General features: G+C 51.5%; 1 protein-coding gene across 4 annotated transcripts in view; it reads left to right on the top strand.

Annotated features, from left to right (window-relative positions):
* Window positions 1-17,360, top strand: part of CSTPP1 (centriolar satellite-associated tubulin polyglutamylase complex regulator 1) — a 242,774-nt gene that overhangs the window by 224,831 nt on the left and 583 nt on the right. Inside the window, exons 5-9 of one of the 4 annotated variants that reach the window (XM_017862011.1) lie at window positions 8,761-8,846; window positions 10,579-10,774; window positions 11,369-11,478; window positions 14,709-14,772; window positions 15,596-15,838. In XM_017862011.1, the coding sequence (XP_017717500.1) occupies window positions 8,761-8,846; window positions 10,579-10,774; window positions 11,369-11,478; window positions 14,709-14,772; window positions 15,596-15,686 (547 nt within the window). In that variant the 3' untranslated portion in view covers window positions 15,687-15,838. Of the gene's footprint in view, window positions 1-8,760; window positions 8,847-10,578; window positions 10,775-11,368; window positions 11,479-14,708; window positions 14,773-15,026; window positions 15,839-17,360 lie in introns of those variants that run through there. The other 3 variants (XM_017862009.1, XM_017862008.1, XM_017862010.1) reach the window with 3 other exon arrangements.

Below are 17,360 nucleotides of genomic sequence, written 5' to 3'. Positions count from 1 at the left end.
ACCCCGTCTCTACTAAAACTACAAAAAACTAGCCGGGCGTGGTGGCGGGCGCCTGTAGTCCCAGCTACTCGGAGGCTGAGGCGGGAGAATGGCGTAAACCCGGGAGGCGGAGCTTGCAGTGAGCTGAGATCGCGCCACTGCACTCCAGCCTGGGCGACACAGCGAGACTCCGTCTCAAAAAAAAAAAAAAGAAAAGAACACAGACATTCGCATGAGTTAATTATAGTATAAAGACATGCAGAGGAATGCTAGACCCCCAAGTTTTAGTAAATCATTGTGATCCCCGCAGGAAGAAAGGTAGATGATAGGATGAGGGAGGGGTGCACAGGTGGCTGAAATGGTTATCTTTAATGCTGCACTTTACAAAGCTTTTGAAGACTGAAGCAAGGATAGTAAGACGTTATGGTATGATAACATTGGCTAGTGGGGACACAGGTGTTTCTTACGTTATTCTCTGTAGTTTTCTGAGGTTCTAAACATTTCCTTTATATAAAAAATGATGGGGGGATTAGGTAGACAGCAGTGAGAGCAAAAAGCATTTCGGGGAAAGTAAGCGGCATGGAAAAGAAGCTAGGCTCTCACCAGTGATGGCCTGGAGTTTGAGGCATTTGAGGGCAGAGGGAGGGAAAGTGGGGCTTTACAGGCCATACATTGGGTTTGGGTCTTTATTCTAAGGTCTGTGGACCAGTTCACCCCTAGCTCTCAGGCTTCTTGGGAGGTTCCAGAGTAATGAGGCCTTCAGACTGTCTGCAGGGAAGCAGCAGCACCCAGGCCAAAGCTTCCAGTCCTTCTGGGGGCAGCTGCTCTAACAAACACTGAGACTGGGAGAAGTGAAAGGGGCAGCAGGAAGGCTTCATTACCATGAGACAGCACAGAGCCCACTCTTCCTTACCAGAAGTGACTGCAGGTGGTCTCAGAACTGTGACTAGCATCAGAGAGGCCTGTATTTGAAGTATAGCTCTTTCGCTCCTGTTTGTAACCTGCGTCAGGTTTCTTAATTCCTCTGAACATCTACGTTCTCCATCAAGATACTCACTGAACTGACCTCATAGGATTAATACGAGCAGAAAATGAACTTATGGGTGTGTAGTGCTAACAGCCCTTAGTGAATATTCACTATTATAATCATCGTCATCATCATGTTGTTTCCCACACCCTCTGGATCAAGCATCTTAGGCATTTCAGGGCAGGTAGGGTTTGGGGTACCCTGGAGGTGCAGACTAGAGCCCGGGCAGAGCAATGACCTGGACATCCCATGCCACTTCAAGGGCCTAGGCTAGAGGCAGCTTGTGCAGCACAAGTGTGCCCCCAACACAGTCCAGAAGAGGAGTGACCCTCAGGAAATGACCCAGGACACCTTCGCAGCAGCCTTTCCTCCCACCTGGAGAAGGTAACCAGACATCGTGTCATCACTGCTTCTCTCATGGCCCTGACATTCAAACAAAAACCCTAGAGGTGCACTGTGAGCCCAAACAGACATGGGGACACCCTTCAGCCACCCTATGACTGATGCTAGTCATGTGACCTCCTCAAAGAAGTCCATTCATGGAAAGTGACTTTTCTTTCTGGCCCTAGCTGAGGGCTAGCTTCCCCCTAAAAGTAAACGGGAAACTAGATCGCTGGCTTCCTCCTGAGACCTCTGCCTGGTGGATGATGGCAGCACACACTTCCTCTGGGCTCTATTTTTATTTGCTCTTTTGGGCTCTCCCACACTTTAAACCAGATAGAATATACTTACTGATTACAGCCTGCGCTCATTCTGAGCGCCTGTTAGACACTAGCATATATAACATCATCATGCTGACTCGCCACAAGAATCCTGGGAAACAGGAACTATGATTGTATCCTCTTCACAGATGAGGAAACTGAGCCTCAGAGGGAAACAGTCACTTGGCCAGTGAATGGTGGAACTGGGACTTAATCCTGGGGTCAACTAATCCAGAACTTCAGGAAAATGGGTGCAGCCCATGCCACTAGACCAGGGAAACTGACCCTAATTAGGGGTGAATAGGAAGTTGGCAAGTCAGTAGGTTCAGGCTGGAAGCTGTTGCTTACTTGGCACCCTTACAACTCCCATCCAGACTGCCTATCCCAGCTGCTGGAAGTCAGCAGGGGAGGGAGAAAGTGGCCAGTCTCAGACCGGCCATGTGCTCTTTCTCCACTCCAGTTGCCTGTCCTAGGCTCCACCCCACACATGGTTCTGCTCCGCACAGCCTGAACCAAAGTGTCTCTACTTCTCCCCCAGAGTCCCTCTCTCTAGCCCTGAGGCATGGCCCACAAGGGTCCCTCCATGATCCAATAGATCTGTGCAGACTGTCACTGGCAGCAGCTCCCTGTTGGCTCCACTTCAAAGCAGGGGCGGCCAGGCACCTCCAGGTGTCAGAAGCAGCTGGCACATTAGCAGAAGGCCTCTGGCAGGAAGGGGTGTTGAGCCAACTGCCAGCAACTGGAAAACAGCACATGGGGATGACCTCGTCTCCAAGAAGATTCTTTCCCGAGCCCTCTGCGAGTGTCATCGAGCTTGAGTTCAGAATGAAGGAGCTGTCTGTGGGGATAAAAGGGTTGCAGGAAAAGGCAAAGAGGTAAAGACAGACCAGGAGCTTCCTGCCTGCCTTTTCCCACAGTTCTGCTGAGATTCCAAAGCAAGATGCAGATGCCCACAGCTAGAAGGATCCCATAGGCGGGTTAAAGACACAGATGCCTAGAACTTTCATGGGTCTCAGCATTCATTTGGAGATGGACAGCACAGCATATGGTGTGATTAAATGTACCTTTCAGTAAGTCTTCTGCAGCCATAGACCTCTGAACTTCAAACTCTCTCCCCACTGGATTTAGCACTAACAGGAGGAGTTGTTAGTTCTGTCCACCCGTGGGACAACACTGTCAGAGCTGGAAGAAGCCCTTTGGGAAGTATGAGCCTTCAAGCTTCTGCTTGAACATTTCTGGCAATACACATCTCATTCCTTTACAAATCAGCCACAATCCTAGAAGTACGCAGCTTGAAAACATCTCTGGAGCCAAACTCTAGATCCCTGTGTTATCTCCCCAAGAGGCTAGAGCCAAACTCTAGATCCCTGTGTTATCTCCCCAAGAGGCTAGAGCCAAATTCTAGATCCCTGTGTTATCTCCCCAAGAGGCTAGAGCCAAACTCTAGATCCCTGTGTTATCTCCCCAAGAGGCAGTCCTTTGAGAGTTGGGTCTCAGCCCTCACTTCCTCCCTAGTCTTCGCTTCTAAGCAAAAGGATCTAAATGCAGTCATTTGTCCAGTATCATGGTTTTTAGACTGTCCACCAGCCTGACCCTCTTCTCCGGGACTCTAGTTTACTCCCCTTAAACAGACTGTCCAGACATGAAAGTATTAGTATTTGAATGATAGCTCTTTCATTCCTAGCTTGTAACCTTCGCTAAGTTTCTTAATCTCTCTGAATGTCTGCATTCTCCATAAAGATTCTCACCAAGTATCTTTATGAGAGGGATTAAGAAACTACTCCAGGTGTCACCTGGCCAGAGGAAAAGGGGACCGTGGCTTCTCTCACTCATTTGTTCATGCATTTCTTCATTCAACAGACATTGACTGAGTGCCTGCTATGTGCCAGGCACCATAACAGAGTCAAGCCACAGGCAGGGAGACAGAGGTGTCACTTGGTAGATCTTATGTTCCCAGGACAAAGACAACAGTGTGAGGAGGCTGCTGAGAACTGCAGAAACCAGTAGCAGGGGGGCCTATTCTAGGCTGGGTTAGAAAAAGTGCTTTCCTCTTTCATCTTCCCCAAGAAATGCTGTAGAGGCTTCAGCCCGAAGAATATGGGGATATCTGGTAGGTGAGGAGGAGGCATGAAGGGCAGGGAGCATTATGGCTAGAGGGACAGACTTGTCTGGAGGGCATGAGTAAGGACAGCTTCAGGGAGGACGGAAAGACTAGTGTGGCCAGAATGCAGTGGGGGAGTCGAGGGAGGCAGGGGGCAGATGGAACGGGCTCACAGGCCAGATCCAAATGGGGGACCATGTCCTAAGGGCAATGGGAAGACTGTGAAGGTTTTTTTGGTTTGTTTGTTGTTGTTGTTAACACGGAGTCTCGCTCTGTCATCCAGGCTGGAGTTCAGTGGTGCAATCTTGGCTCACTGACATGGCCACCTCCCAAGTTCAAGTGATTCTCCAGCCTCAGCCTCTCGAGTAGCTGGGATTACAGGCATGAGCCACTGTGCCCAGCCTCTGTGAAGGGTTTCCAACACAATGGTAAAATGGTCACATTCACATTTTAGGAAAATCTTTCTGACCACAATATGGATACTCAATTAGAAGAAGGCTCACACCTGTAATCCCAACACTTTGGGAGGCCCAGGCGGGCAGATCATGAGGTCAAGAGATCAAGACCATCCTGGCCAACATGGTGAAACCCCATCTCTACTAAAACACAAAAATTCGCTGGACATGGTGACGCGTGCCTATAGTCCCAGCTACTCAGGAGGCTGAGGCAGGAGGATCGCTTGAACCCAGGAGGCGGAGGTTGCAGTGAGCCTAGATCGAGCCACTGCACTTCAGCCTGGCGACAGAGTGAGACTCTGTCTCAAAAAAAAAAAAACAAGCAAGCAAGAGTAGTTGCAGGGAAACTGGATAGGAGGTCATGCCATCATCAAGAAAAGAGAGGTGGAGGCTGGGGGTAGGATGGTGACTGTGGATGTGGAAAGTAGATGGATTCAAGAGAAATTTCAGCAATAGCATTGATAGGACTTGGTGAATGGCTGATTGGCTTGGGGTGGGGTGGGAGAAGTTTCCAGGATGTCTAGGATGCCCCACGTTTCTGGTTGAGGAGAGTCATAGCCGGTGTTGCTGTTAACACAAGCTCAGATCCAGCTGGCTTTTTAAAAGGTAGCCAGTCGTATTGCTTGCAATAAAAAAAAAAACCCCTCACTCCTTTATACATGTGCTGCTATGATCCAGCCACATGTCCCTCCGAAAGAAAGCCCTCACCTCTGTCTGCCCCCCTTCACTCGCCCCCTACTTCCTCCTGCTTGGCATGTTTCAGCTCCCCCGTCTCTGAGCCTCACACTCTTCACCTGTAGAATGGGAATAACACTAAGACCCACCCACGGGGCTGCTGTAGAATAAAATTTAATTAATGTAGTCAAATGCCTTCATAGCCTGCCGTGAGGTAGGGTGCTCATGGAAAGGTGCCTGCCTCTACGGGCAGATCACTTGAGGTCAGGAGTTCGAGACCAGCCTGGCCAACATGGTGAAACCCCGTCTCTACTAAAAATACAAAAATTAGCCAGGCATGGTGACAGGCACCTGTAATCCCAGCTGCTAGGGAGGCTGAGGCAGAAGAATCACCTGAACCTAGGAGGCGGAGGTTGCAGTGAGCCAATCTGCGCCACTGCACTCCAGCCTGGGCAACAGAACAAGACTAAAAAAAAAAACAAACAAACAAACAAAAAAATGTATCTGCCTCTATTGTTACCCGTTATTACAGGGCACCTGCAGGGCTGCCCTGCTCCAACAGATACCCCTGCCCTCCCATGGTGTGCACCCCCTCTTCTGCAACAGCCCATCTCCAAAGGGACTGCTGATGTTCGAGGTCAAGATGGCCCCTAGCAGAAAGCTGCAGACCACTTCTGAGGCTGGAAGGGTGTGCCCTGTTTACAGCTTCTAGTCCCATCTGTGGCTGAAAGAGTAAGATGCTCGTGGCACTCAGCATTAAGGCTTCCACGAGACTGTGAAGCCCTTTGGGAAGTATGAGCTCAAGCTTCTGCTCCGAGGCAGGCTCTGGAATGGGCCTATTGGTGAGAATTGCAAATGGAGGTAACTTCTGCAATTAGACAGTGGTGACAGTGACGCTACTTTGTGAATATACTAAAAAACAATTGTACACTTTTAAAGGGTGACTTTTGTGGTGTTTCATTATATCGCAATGTAAATAAATAGTAAGTGGAAGTTGCTGCTATGGGAGCATTGTGTTCCAACTGATGATCAACAGAAGCCATGGAACATGGGGAAAGGCTTGGGCTCCTTGGTGGTTTCCTGCTTGGGGATATTCACAGCCCAGTGCTGTTCTGTTGTAATTCACTTTAGACTATTGGGGCTCCAGCTGTCCTGAGAGCAGGGCAGGAAGGGAAAGTCAGTGACTTCTCACGTCTAGAGCCTTTGTCTGCCCTGCTGAGCCTGCCAAGGAAAAGCTTTGAGGTGCTGGTGGCTCTCGCTCCCTAAGCACTCCTGGGAGAGCTCACTCTTCCTCTGCAGTTTGGGGGTCTTTGCTAATGCCAGTCCTCTCTAACTGCCCGCTCTCTGCAGTCTCCCTGCTCCCCCAATCCAGTTGTCAAAACAGATTCTGCCATCTGGGTGGGGAAGGAGCGGTTTTGCTGCCTGGGTTTTCCTTGGGTTATGAGAGATAGGGTAACCACTTGGCCTTTGGCAGTGCACTTAGTCCCTTGAACTACTGATGGAGGGACCAGGGCACTCTCTTGTGGCCCTCAGCGGCACTGCTTCTTCCCACCCTCCAGTCTTGAATTTTTTCCAGCTGGAATTCTAGTGTTGAACTCTGGTGGTGGAGGCAGCTGTCGTTCTCCCCAGGAGATGCCCTAACATATCAGTAACAAGAAAGAAAATAAATCAGCCACAGAAACTAGAAGGTAAAATGTTAGTGTTTTTGCTCTGTAGCTTTATTTTCAGAGGTAGTGTGGCCTCATGGAAGATGCGTGGCCTGTGGAGTCCAGCAAGCTCCCCAGCTGTGTGTGTGATTTTGGCAGGCTGACCTCTGAGCCTCAGACTCTTCACGTGTAGAATGGAAATAATAAGACCCACCTGTAGGATTGTTGTGGGCCAAAATTTAACGAATGCAGTTAAATACCTCAATAGCCTGCCATGCGGTACGGAGGGTTTAAAAACAATTAAAAATTCAGGAAATGGTACTTGCTTCTATTGTTATCCATATTACAATAAAGATGAGGCAGGAACCGCTGTCTCTCTTTAGGGAGATGGCAGCAAGGGGAGTGGCACCACAATATCGCAGTCTCTGTGGAGCCCCTTCCCCAGCAGTGAGCAATCCTGGCTTTCTTTGGGGCTGATCCAGTTGCCAGTCTGGGGAACCTCTGACTCAGGGAAGTGGAAAGAGATTTAGCAAAATACAAGAGAGAGCAAAAGAAAACAATTTTTTTTTTTTTTCTTGACAGGGTCTCTGTCTCCCGAGCTGGACTGCAGTGGTGCAATCTTGGCTCACTGCAACCTCCACCTCCCAGATTCAAGCACTTCTCCTGCCTCAGCCTCCCAAGTAGCTGGGACTACAGGCACGTGCCACCACGTCCAGCTAATTTTTGTATTTTTAGTAGAAGTGGGGTTTCACCATGTTGGCCAGGCTGGTCTTGAACTCCTGACTTCAGATGATTCACCCACCTCAACCTCCCAAAGTGCTAGGATTACAGACATGAGCCACTGCACCCGGCCAAAAACAATTTTAAAAAAAAGAAAGATAGATAAAGCCAGAAGGGCCTGATCAGAAACAGACTGGGGGCCCGCCCCACCCCAGCGGATGGCTTGGCGCCTGCCTGGCATGTGATAGAGCCCAGCAAGCGCTCGTTTCCTTCTCTTCTTGTCCCGGCTCAGATGAGGCGCTGAGCAGAGGACGAACATAGACTTGGTCTAATCCTTTTATGAGTCAGATGGTTTTCTTCCTGTGAGGTGGGTCCTCAGTGGGAGGGACTAGAGACAGGAAAACCGTGGGGTGGGCAACCTGTGAACGTGGACAGCAAGGAGGAGCAGAGCGGCAGCACAAGATGAGTGTGGGTTTTGACCCTCACAAGTGCAGATTCCCCAATAGCTCTTTGCCCTCTCCCCTTGTCTGCCATCTGTGTCCCAGGGTGGAGGTGTCTGTCACTGTTCTGGCCTTTTGGTAGCTTATGAAATCTCAGTACCACTTGCCAAGACCCTTTAAACCCCTTGGCTGTTCTTTTTGCCTTTTCTGATCATCTGTATTTATTCTGAACTAAATGGTCCTCACAGCAGAATGAAAGGATTTACTGCTTAAGTATATGAAAAGAAACCTTGGCTGCATTACAGTTGCATCCTCTCCTTGCCACCCCCTGCCCATGCTCCATCCGCTAGCTGGTGCCACTGAGACTGAACCGGGAGCCCACTCTGGGTACAGTGTGGTCAGTTCAGTTTGATAGTAGAGTCCAGTTGATGGAGCGGTGAGGTGACTGGGAGGAGCTTGCTTTTGGGAGCCCTCTCCTAAATGTCCTGCTGCCCCAGGGGAGACTGGCGGCCCAGGAACAGCTCTCTCTCTCTCTCTCTCCCCTGCACTTTTCCCTTCCTCCCCCCCCCTCTCTCTCTCTCCCCCCTTAAATTTTCCCCTCCCCCCCCCCCCCCCCCCCCCCCCCCCCTTAAACCCCCCCCCCCCCCCCTTTTTTTTTTTTTTTTTTTTTTGAGACGGAGTCTCGCTCTGTCGCCCAGGCTGGAGTGCAGTGGCCGGATCTCAGCTCACTACAAGCTCCGCCTCCCGGGTTCACGCCATTCTCCTGCCTCGGCCTCCCGAGTAGCTGGGACTACAGGCGCCCGCCACCTCACCCGGCTAGTTTTTTGTATTTTTTTAGTAGAGACGGGGTTTCACCGTGTTAGCCAGGATGGTCTCGATCTCCTGACCTCGCGATCCGCCCGTCTCGGCCTCCCAAAGTGCTGGGATTACAGGCTTGAGCCACCGCGCCCGGCCTCCCTCGCCCCTCCTTAAACCTCCCCCAGTTCTCTCTCTCAGATTCTCTCTTTCCCCTTCAGGATTGTGCTCATGGACGATGCCGTGGACTGCTTGATGTCTTTTTCAGATTTCCTCTTTGCCTTCCAGATCCAGTTTTACTACTCAGGTGAGTGTTCCCGGGCTCCATCTGGCTCCGCACAGGACCCTGCCTCCTTGTCCCGCCCTGCTGCCCTGCCCATCTGTGTGCCTGGCACACGTTTCTCTTCCCCACCTCCTTTGGGGGTGTGCTTCATTGCGGGTCACTAACAGGATGTCTGGCGTTCAGTGGTGGTCACAAGATTCAGTCTGCAGAGCTGACTTCCTCAGCCTCCTGAAGACACTGAAAACCACAGTGCTTTCAGTCAGCAACTCAACAAATCAGTTTAAGTGATAATGACAACAACAACATCCACAGCATTCACTGCTTACTGAAAACTTACTATGTCGCAGGCACAGCACTGACTTTAATCTTGACAACAGCCTTAAGAGAGGTCCTTTCAGAGACAAGCTCACAGAAGTAAGTAGCCAGTCATGCAGCTCATAAGCAGTGGAAACCAGACCTGGAGGCTGACTCCAGAGCCAGTGTTCCCGACCTCGCTGCTATTTTACTGCCTTCAAGGGTCTCTCCCTTGGCAACCGATTGTGTGTTTGCGTGCACATTCTCCTCCACCCCACAGCTTTAAAAAAACACACACCAGTCCTTTGTCACACTCCCACTCTGTTCCCCAGTTCACCCAGCTGCACCCTTAAGTCTCTCTGGAATCAGATGGAATAAATATAGACAAATAAATATAACTATACACCAGCTCACACACAGAGACATCAAATGGAGTGCTGGGTTTACAAATTGCTGACTGTGTTCATAAACAAATTTGCTTAAAACAGGCTCTTCCAGTAAACAGAAGGCTGTCCTTAGATTTGGCCTTCCTGTCAACTGGTGTCCCCAGCTAGCCCTAGCCTCACTTGGGCGCCACATTCTGTTTACTTGATGGCAGCCCAAGGGCTGTGCAGGCAGGGGCTGGAGCCTGGGGTCTTGCCACCTGCTCTTAGCAGCACCAGTCATTTCCCATTTCTCTGAAGCTCTTGGGCCCTAGAGAAGGAGCAGCCATGTCTGGGAGAACATTTTCCCCTCAATGCCTCCCCAGCCCTCTTCTCACAGCGCCCCCAGAGGGATGGGACAGCTACCACATTGGGCCAGGAGCATTACTGACACTGCCCAGCAGTGTGTGCTAGGGATGAGATGGGCCAGTAAGTCAGCAGTTCTAACAATGGCTCAACTACGAAATTTGAAAACCATTTCAAATGACTGACTCAGCAGCACCTTGCGGGCTTTCTCTGTTCCTCGCTGGTATTCCAACACACTTTCTTGAGGTAGAGAGGCAGGTGGCCACACAAGATGGGGGTTACCAGTGGGAGCATACTCATGTTCACTCCTCCAAAAAATATTTATGGCCTTAATGTGTGCCAAGCACAGTGCTAGGCAGGACAGGCCAACCAGGCATGACCCCTGCCTTTGTGCATTCCAGCAAGGAGACAGACAATTAATGACACAGAAAGCTCCTCACTGGCTAAGTGCCAGAAAAAAAGCCTAGGGTGCTATGAAAGTGTGCAATGGCAGGTCTCACCTAGTCCAGGAACAAGTGAGGGATGGTACATTTGAGCGAAAACACAGATTAGTGTCATCTCTCATCAATGTGCTGTCAAACAAGGTTGAGAACTTCTGCTCTCAGGACACCATGCCCTGAGCACTGAGGCTGGTGTGGAACTGGGCTGACAGAGAAGGGAGGACATAATGAAGAGACAAAACATGTCCTATCTGCCTGAGCTGTCCACCCCCACCCCTGCCCCCACGGTTCCAGAATTCCTGGACAGTGTGGCTGCCATCTATGAGGATCTGCTGTCGGGCAAGAACCCCAACACAGTGATTGTGCCGACATCATCCAGTGGGCAGCACCGCCAACGACCTGCCTTGGGCGAGGCCGGCATGCTGGAGGGCGTGGAGGCGTCACTGTTCTACCAGTGTCTGGAAAACCTGTGTGATCGGCACAAGTACAGGTGAGGAATGGGCATGCAGCCCCCAGCCCCCCAGCCCCAGGGAGCTCAGACTGCCGGCTGTGGAACAGAGCTCTGCAGGATGTTCTGCCAGGCCCAGGGATTCTAGGGCCCTTGCTGGTCATAATGTAACAGTGCCATTTGCCCCCAAACCAGTTGTTGACTGAAAGGCTCCCAAATGGCTCACTTCAAAAGGACTGCTTTCACTTGGGCAAGACCACTGTAGATGACCAATTTACTGGGTGACAGACTGGCCTTAACATTTTAGAGAGAAGGAAAGAGTACTCCTTGTATAAAACTTTTCTACACAGAGAGAGGGGTAAGCTGTCCTGTTTGGCACAAGTATCCTTAGGGGCCGAGCAACAGATTTGGTTTCCCTAGCCATTTCCCACCCCTGCTCCCCACTCCGGTGAAAGCACCAGTTAGTGAACATGCCAGCCCCTCCTGACCACAGTGAAGGCCTGGATCCCCAGGGCCTTGGGGCTCCCAAGGCAGGTCCCTGGCCTGGCTGTGGGTATCTTCGTGAACTTGAAAGTATGGATACAGAGATGTCCCTGAGGCTGGCTAGGCTCTGAATGTGGCATCTCTCCTTCTTAGCTGCCCACCCCCAGCACTTGTCAAAGAAGCCCTCAGCAACGTTCAGAGACTGACCTTCTATGGGTTCCTCATGGCTCTCTCAAAGCACCACGGAATCAACCAAGCCCTCGGTAAGTCAGAGCTAGCAGCCGTCAGCCTCTCCTGCTGCACAACACAGGGAGCAGCTGGCCTCTGTTGGCAACACGGCTCCATGGGGAAGGGGCATCACCATCTCTGCCTTGACTTTCCAGGGCCAGACTCAGTCTCAGGGAGCAGGAACATGCGCGACAAAACATGGCTCTTACACATTCCCATGGTAGAGGACAGCCTTCCCTGCCTGCCGCCCTGCCCCAACATGAAGCCGTCTCCCCACAGCAGAGGCGCGCCCAGCCCCTCCTCAGAGAATCCCCAGCTCTGCTTTGGGGAGCAGCCTGCAGGTTGGGCAGACACAGGACTATTTACTCAGTGGCGCTAGAGATTATATATCAAAGAGACCTGAATCCCATTTATAAACAGGGCAAAGGTGTGTCTGGGGAGACCTTTATTCCAAGCTGAAAAAAAAATCTGATTAATCTGAAAGGGAGAAAAACAAAAGCGGGGAGCCTGCAGTGGTCCAGTTCTCCCTGCTTGCTGGTTTTTCACTGAGCCTTCTCTACCCACCCCACTGTTCCCCCTCCCACAGCCACTGCTCTCCTAAGGGAAGAGCCAGTAAGCCTCCATTCTACTAGAGTTTAAGGGGTTTTGTTTTTGTTTTTGAGACAGAGTCTCACTCTGTTGCCCAGGCTGGAGTGCTGTGGTGCAATCTCAGCTCACTGCAGCCTCGACCTCCCAGGCTCAAGTGATGCTGTCACCTCAGCCTTCCTAGTAGCTGGGACTACAGGCATGAGCCACCATCTTGGAAAATGTTTGTGTTTTTTGTACGGACTGGGTTTCGCCATGTTGCCCAGGCTGGTTTCAAATTTCTGGGCTCAAGGGATCCCCTCATTTTGCTCTCCCAAAGTGCTGGGGTTACAGTTGTGAGCCACCACGCCCAGCAAGGGCTTCTTTCTTGTGTCTCAAGAGATCCTCCTGCTGTGCTTGCGATCCCAAGTGCCTGAGTCTCAAGGAAAAGGCACACAGCATCCCCCCTACTTCCTTTTGCTAGTTGAGGGAATGGGATTAAGGGAAGGAAAGTTAACATTCACTAAATGCCAACCACAGCAGGCTAAGTACTGTGCTGCATGCTTTATATTTCTTATCTTACACAGTATACAGTTAGCCGGAGATGCTCTGGGATACACAAGCACAAACCCTAGCAGGCTGAACTGCATGCCACCCGCAGCCTGGTTATTCTGAGTCAGTGCTTGGGGCTTGCACAGGTCTGGGGAGCCCTCAACTAACTGAAGTTGGTAGCTGAGGTTACCCGCTGAACTAGGACTAGAAAGGAGGCAATTGACAGGTCAGGCGTGGTGCCTCACGCCTGTAATCCCAGCAATTTGGGAGGCTGAGGCAGGTGGATCACCTGAGGTCAGGAGTTTGAGACCAGCCTGACCAACAAGGAGAAACCCCGTCTCTACTAAAAATACAAAAATTAGCTGGGCATGGTGGCACACGCCTGTAATCCCACCTACTCGGGAGGCTGAGGCATGAGAATCGGTTGAGCCTGGAAGGCAGAGGTTGCAGTGAGCCGAGATCACGCCATCGCATGCCACCCTGGGCGACAGAGCAAGACAGTCTCAAAAAAGAAAAAACAAAAAACAGGGAAAAATCAGGAATCAAGAGTAAGGGTGAGGCGGATGGGATCTGCCCTGGTATTTTTTCATACTCCTAGTTATGACCACCCTTCCTTCCCACCAGCAGCAGGAACTAGGAAGGAGAAGGAAAAGCCAGTTAGCAACTGAGTCACAGCTTGGACTAACCTCATCCCCCTTTTCTAAGGGCCTTTAAAAAGGACACTGGCCGGGTGCGGTGGCTCATGCCTGTAATCCCAGCACTTTGGGAGGCCGAGGCGGGCGGATCACCTGAGGTCGGGAGTTCGAGACCAGCCTGGCCAACTTGGGGAAACCCCGTCTCTACTGAAAATACAAAATTAGCCCATTGTGGTGGCACATGCCTGTAATTCCTGCTACTGGGGAGGCTGAGGCAGAAGAATCACTTGAATCCAGGAGGGAGAGGTTGTGGTAAGCCAAGATTGCACCATTGCATTCCAGCCTGGGGAACAAGAGCGAAACTCCATCAAATAAATACATAAATAAATAACACTAATAGCCAGACGTGATGGCTCCACCTGTAATCCCAGCATTTTGGGAGGCTAAAGCAAGAGAATCCTTGAGCCCAGGAGTTAACGACCAGTCTCGGCAATATAAGGAGAACCCTGTCTCTTTAAAAAAAAAAAAAAAAAAATTAGCTGGGTGTGGTGGCATGTACCATTGGTCTCAGCTACTCAGGAGGCTGAGGTGGGAAGATCGCTTCAGCATGGGAGGTCGAGGCTGCAGTGAGCCATGGTCACTGCACTCCAGCCTGGGTGACAAAGCAAGACTGTCTCAAAAAAAAAAAAAAAGTCACTGTCATTCAACCACTTTTACTGCACGCTAACGTTGGGTGGTTGGGTGGAATGGGAGACAGAAAGAAGCAAGTGGTCTCAGGCCTCACCTGCATCTCCAGTGTGTAAAATAGAAATCTGGAGATATACTGCTTGCTGCGTCATGGAGGTCAGCCCTGTTCCCTTAGTCCCCAGGGCACCCCCCAAATGAGAGGGTTCTGTGAGATGTAGTTTGAAAAACACTAACTTAGGGCAAGAGGGGCCAGGAGGCATCATCTGAAAAAGATCTGGACAAATTGGCCATCTGCCTATGCCAGGTTAACTCTGGCCCTGACCCAGCAGCCTTCTCCTCTTGCCCTAGGATCCTCTTTGGAGAAGCAGAGGCAGCATTTTTTTTTTTTACCATCTGTCTCCAAAGTGGGGTCACCCTGATTTGGGGACACAAAATTAGGTAATGTCTGACCTTTGGGCTTAGCCTGGACCATATCCTTTTCAGCCCAGTTACCTGAGGCCTCAAGGAAGAACTCAACTCCCAGCACCAGGTCCCAACCACCTAGTGTTGAAAGGGGATCACCACACTTGTCTGGGAATGTCTCCTTGGCTGTGGTGTCTGCCCCAGACAGGGAAAGCAAGCAGTAGGATTCAATAAATGTATCAAGCGGCAGCCAGGACCTTCCTGCTCCGTGACTGTTCTTGGCCCCTCTAGCAGTTCTCAGATCTTCAGATCAGCCCTCCCAGGGTCAGCAGAACAGGGAGCTGTGAAGGTGAGGGGCATGGAGGAATCTGTCGCCTGGCTGAAGGGCCCTCGTTTTAACTGCTGTGCCCCCAATGATCTCCTAGGAGCTTTGCCTGACAAGGGGGATCTGATGATCGACCCAGCAATGGACGAGGAGCTGGAACGGCTGTAAGTGTCAAGTGGGAGGATGCTGCCCCCTTGTGGGGGCCAGACGGGTTGAAGACGGCTGCGCCCCATCTGGGGCCAAGACCACTTTTCTGTAACATCCTGCATCTGCCAGGGAAGGGTTTGGGGGCCAGCAGAGGCCTGAGATGTCCCTCCCTCTGAGTCCTTTGGGGGCTGCAGCCCAGGGGTTTACCCTAGTGTAAGAGTGGGCATGGAGGCCCCGCTCTCTGGACAGCAGGCCTCTCGCTGCCCTCCAGGCTTCTTCCCTTCTTCAGGCTGGCCCAGGTCCCGGGCCTGGTCAACTCGGTCACAGCCAGTCCAGAGGCCAGTTGCCTGCCTTCCCGGACCCCTCCCCGGGTTGGCTCCCCCTGGAGACCTCTCCATCATTCCCGAAAAGTGGATGGAGAGAGCGATGGCTCCACTGAAGAGACAGACGAATCAGAGACTTGAGGAGTCCGAAGGGTCCTGCCCACAGCGCCCTATACCTGCTCCCACCCAGCCCTTGGCGTGCCCACCCAGCCTCCTCTCCAGCACCTTGCTGTGCTGCCCTCTGCTGCTGACAAGGTGAATAACAGCCCCAAGAGCGGCCAGAGGGGCGCTGATGATCAGCCCAGCCAGTGGCCCGGGAAGGGAATGGCCTGCTCTCCCTGGCCCTGTCAGCCTGCGAACTTCACTCAGGCCCCAAGCTGACAACCTGCGCTGAAGCCACCGTATCACTAGGAAGGGGACTTGGCCGTAGCCTGTTAGTCCCCCTAACCTCTTAAGAAGAGTGGTCTCTTCTGAGCCAATCTCTGCTGGTCCCCTGATAAGGTTCATCTCCTCACAGCAACTCCATTAAGGGGGAGAACCCGAATAGCCACGCAGGGCCTTGCACCATCAAGGGTGACACCTGCGACGCAAGTACCAGGAGGACATAACCGCTGTGGCCTTCTGTTGGAGAACAGCCAGTAGCCTTGGTAGGATGGAGAAGGGTGGGCCAGATGATTTCACTTGCAAAAACTGCTTCAAGTCTTGACCCCTTTGTGTCTAATAGCTAAACATGCGAAATAAAGTCCCTCGTGTCTGGTAAGTGGTGAGTCTAAAGCTCCTAGGCTGAGGGGAGAAGGGAGAGGGTGAGTTTGGGTTTTCAGTGCTTTTCTGGCAAGACTAGGAGGTAGGGGCCAGTGGCCCACTCAGGCCTGGGGACCTGCCTCAGACAATAAGCAGAGGGGCCCAGCTTCGCACAAGAGCAGCCTTCCAGAGGAAAAGGTGCTCACAGCTGGAACAGCCTTCAGAAAACAGGTTCAGAGGGTTCAAGGCCAGGTTCCCATAACTTTAAAGACCATGGCCACAAAGGGTTAATACTGCACAGCCTTCGAGCCAGGGTTTCAGTCAACATTTGCCAAGCACCTGCTTGGGGTTAGGGCAGTGGGATGCAGCTGTGAAAGACATAGCCTGGGGCAGACACATCCCATCCAAGACTGGAGGCAGGTAAGGACGAGTGGTCTTCAACTTCTTTGGATTGAGGGCTGCGGGGGCAGGGTCCCCCGGAAAGCAAAACCCACCCAGAGGCCCAAGCATAACAGGGCTGCCTCCTCTGAAGGCGGATGTCACCACTACTAGGCACACACATTTCCTTGGGCGCATCGCTACCCACAACATATAATTACAGGAACTGCCTCCCAAACCCCTGCCAAGACTGGGCATTCCAGCCCAGAAGCAGCTCCAGGATGCGGTGGCTCATCACCTGTAATCCCAGCACTTTGGGAGGCCAAAGTTGGCCCACTGCTTGAGCCCAGGAGTTCAAGACCACCCTGGGAAACATAGTGGGACCCTATCTCTACAAAATAAACTTAGCCAGGCATGGTAGCTTGCACCTGCAGTCCCAGCTACTTGGGAGACCGAGGTGGATCATTTGAGCTCAGGAGGTTGAGGCTACAGTGAGCCATGATTGTGCCACTGCACTCCAGTGACAGAATGAGACCGTCTTTAAAAAAAAAAAAAAGCTCAGACCACGTGATGAGCTCTCTAGGCCCACAATGATCCACAGCCCATAACAGACATGGTTCTCAAATCTTGGTGTCCTCAGAATCACAGGGAAGCCTACTGACAATGCAAATTACCAAGCCCCAGAGAGTCTAACTCTACCAGCTTGGGATGGAGTCCGGAAATTTGAGATGATCCCAAAGCTGAATGAGTCCCGAACCTACACTCTGAAAATCCATGGCTTAGGGCCCCCTGGCTCCCTCGGCCCATCCTTTCTAATCATCCATTTCCCGGACCAGTGGTCTGTAACTACCGTGAGGACTCCTAAGGTGGCACAGAGATGTTTCAGAAGCCCCCAAGAGAAAGGGGTGGCCAAGCCAAGGGTTTATAAACACATCTTTTCTTCCCGAATTTAAAGGGTCCCATTAACATCTAAGAGTATGTGTGTGTATGTATATATATGTGTATATATATATATATATTTTTTGAGACAAGAGTCTCACTCTGTCTCCCAGGCTGGAGTGCAGTGATGCGACCTAGTCTCACTGCAACCTCTGCCTCCTGGGTTCAAGCGACTCTTACGCTTCAGCCTCCTGAGTAGCCAGAATTACAGGCATGCACCACCA

Source organism: Rhinopithecus bieti, unplaced genomic scaffold (assembly GCF_001698545.2).
Source record: "Rhinopithecus bieti isolate Rb0 unplaced genomic scaffold, ASM169854v2 scaffold_61533, whole genome shotgun sequence".
NCBI lineage: Eukaryota > Metazoa > Chordata > Mammalia > Primates > Cercopithecidae > Rhinopithecus > Rhinopithecus bieti.
This window is presented reverse-complemented; position numbering and strand designations above follow the sequence as displayed.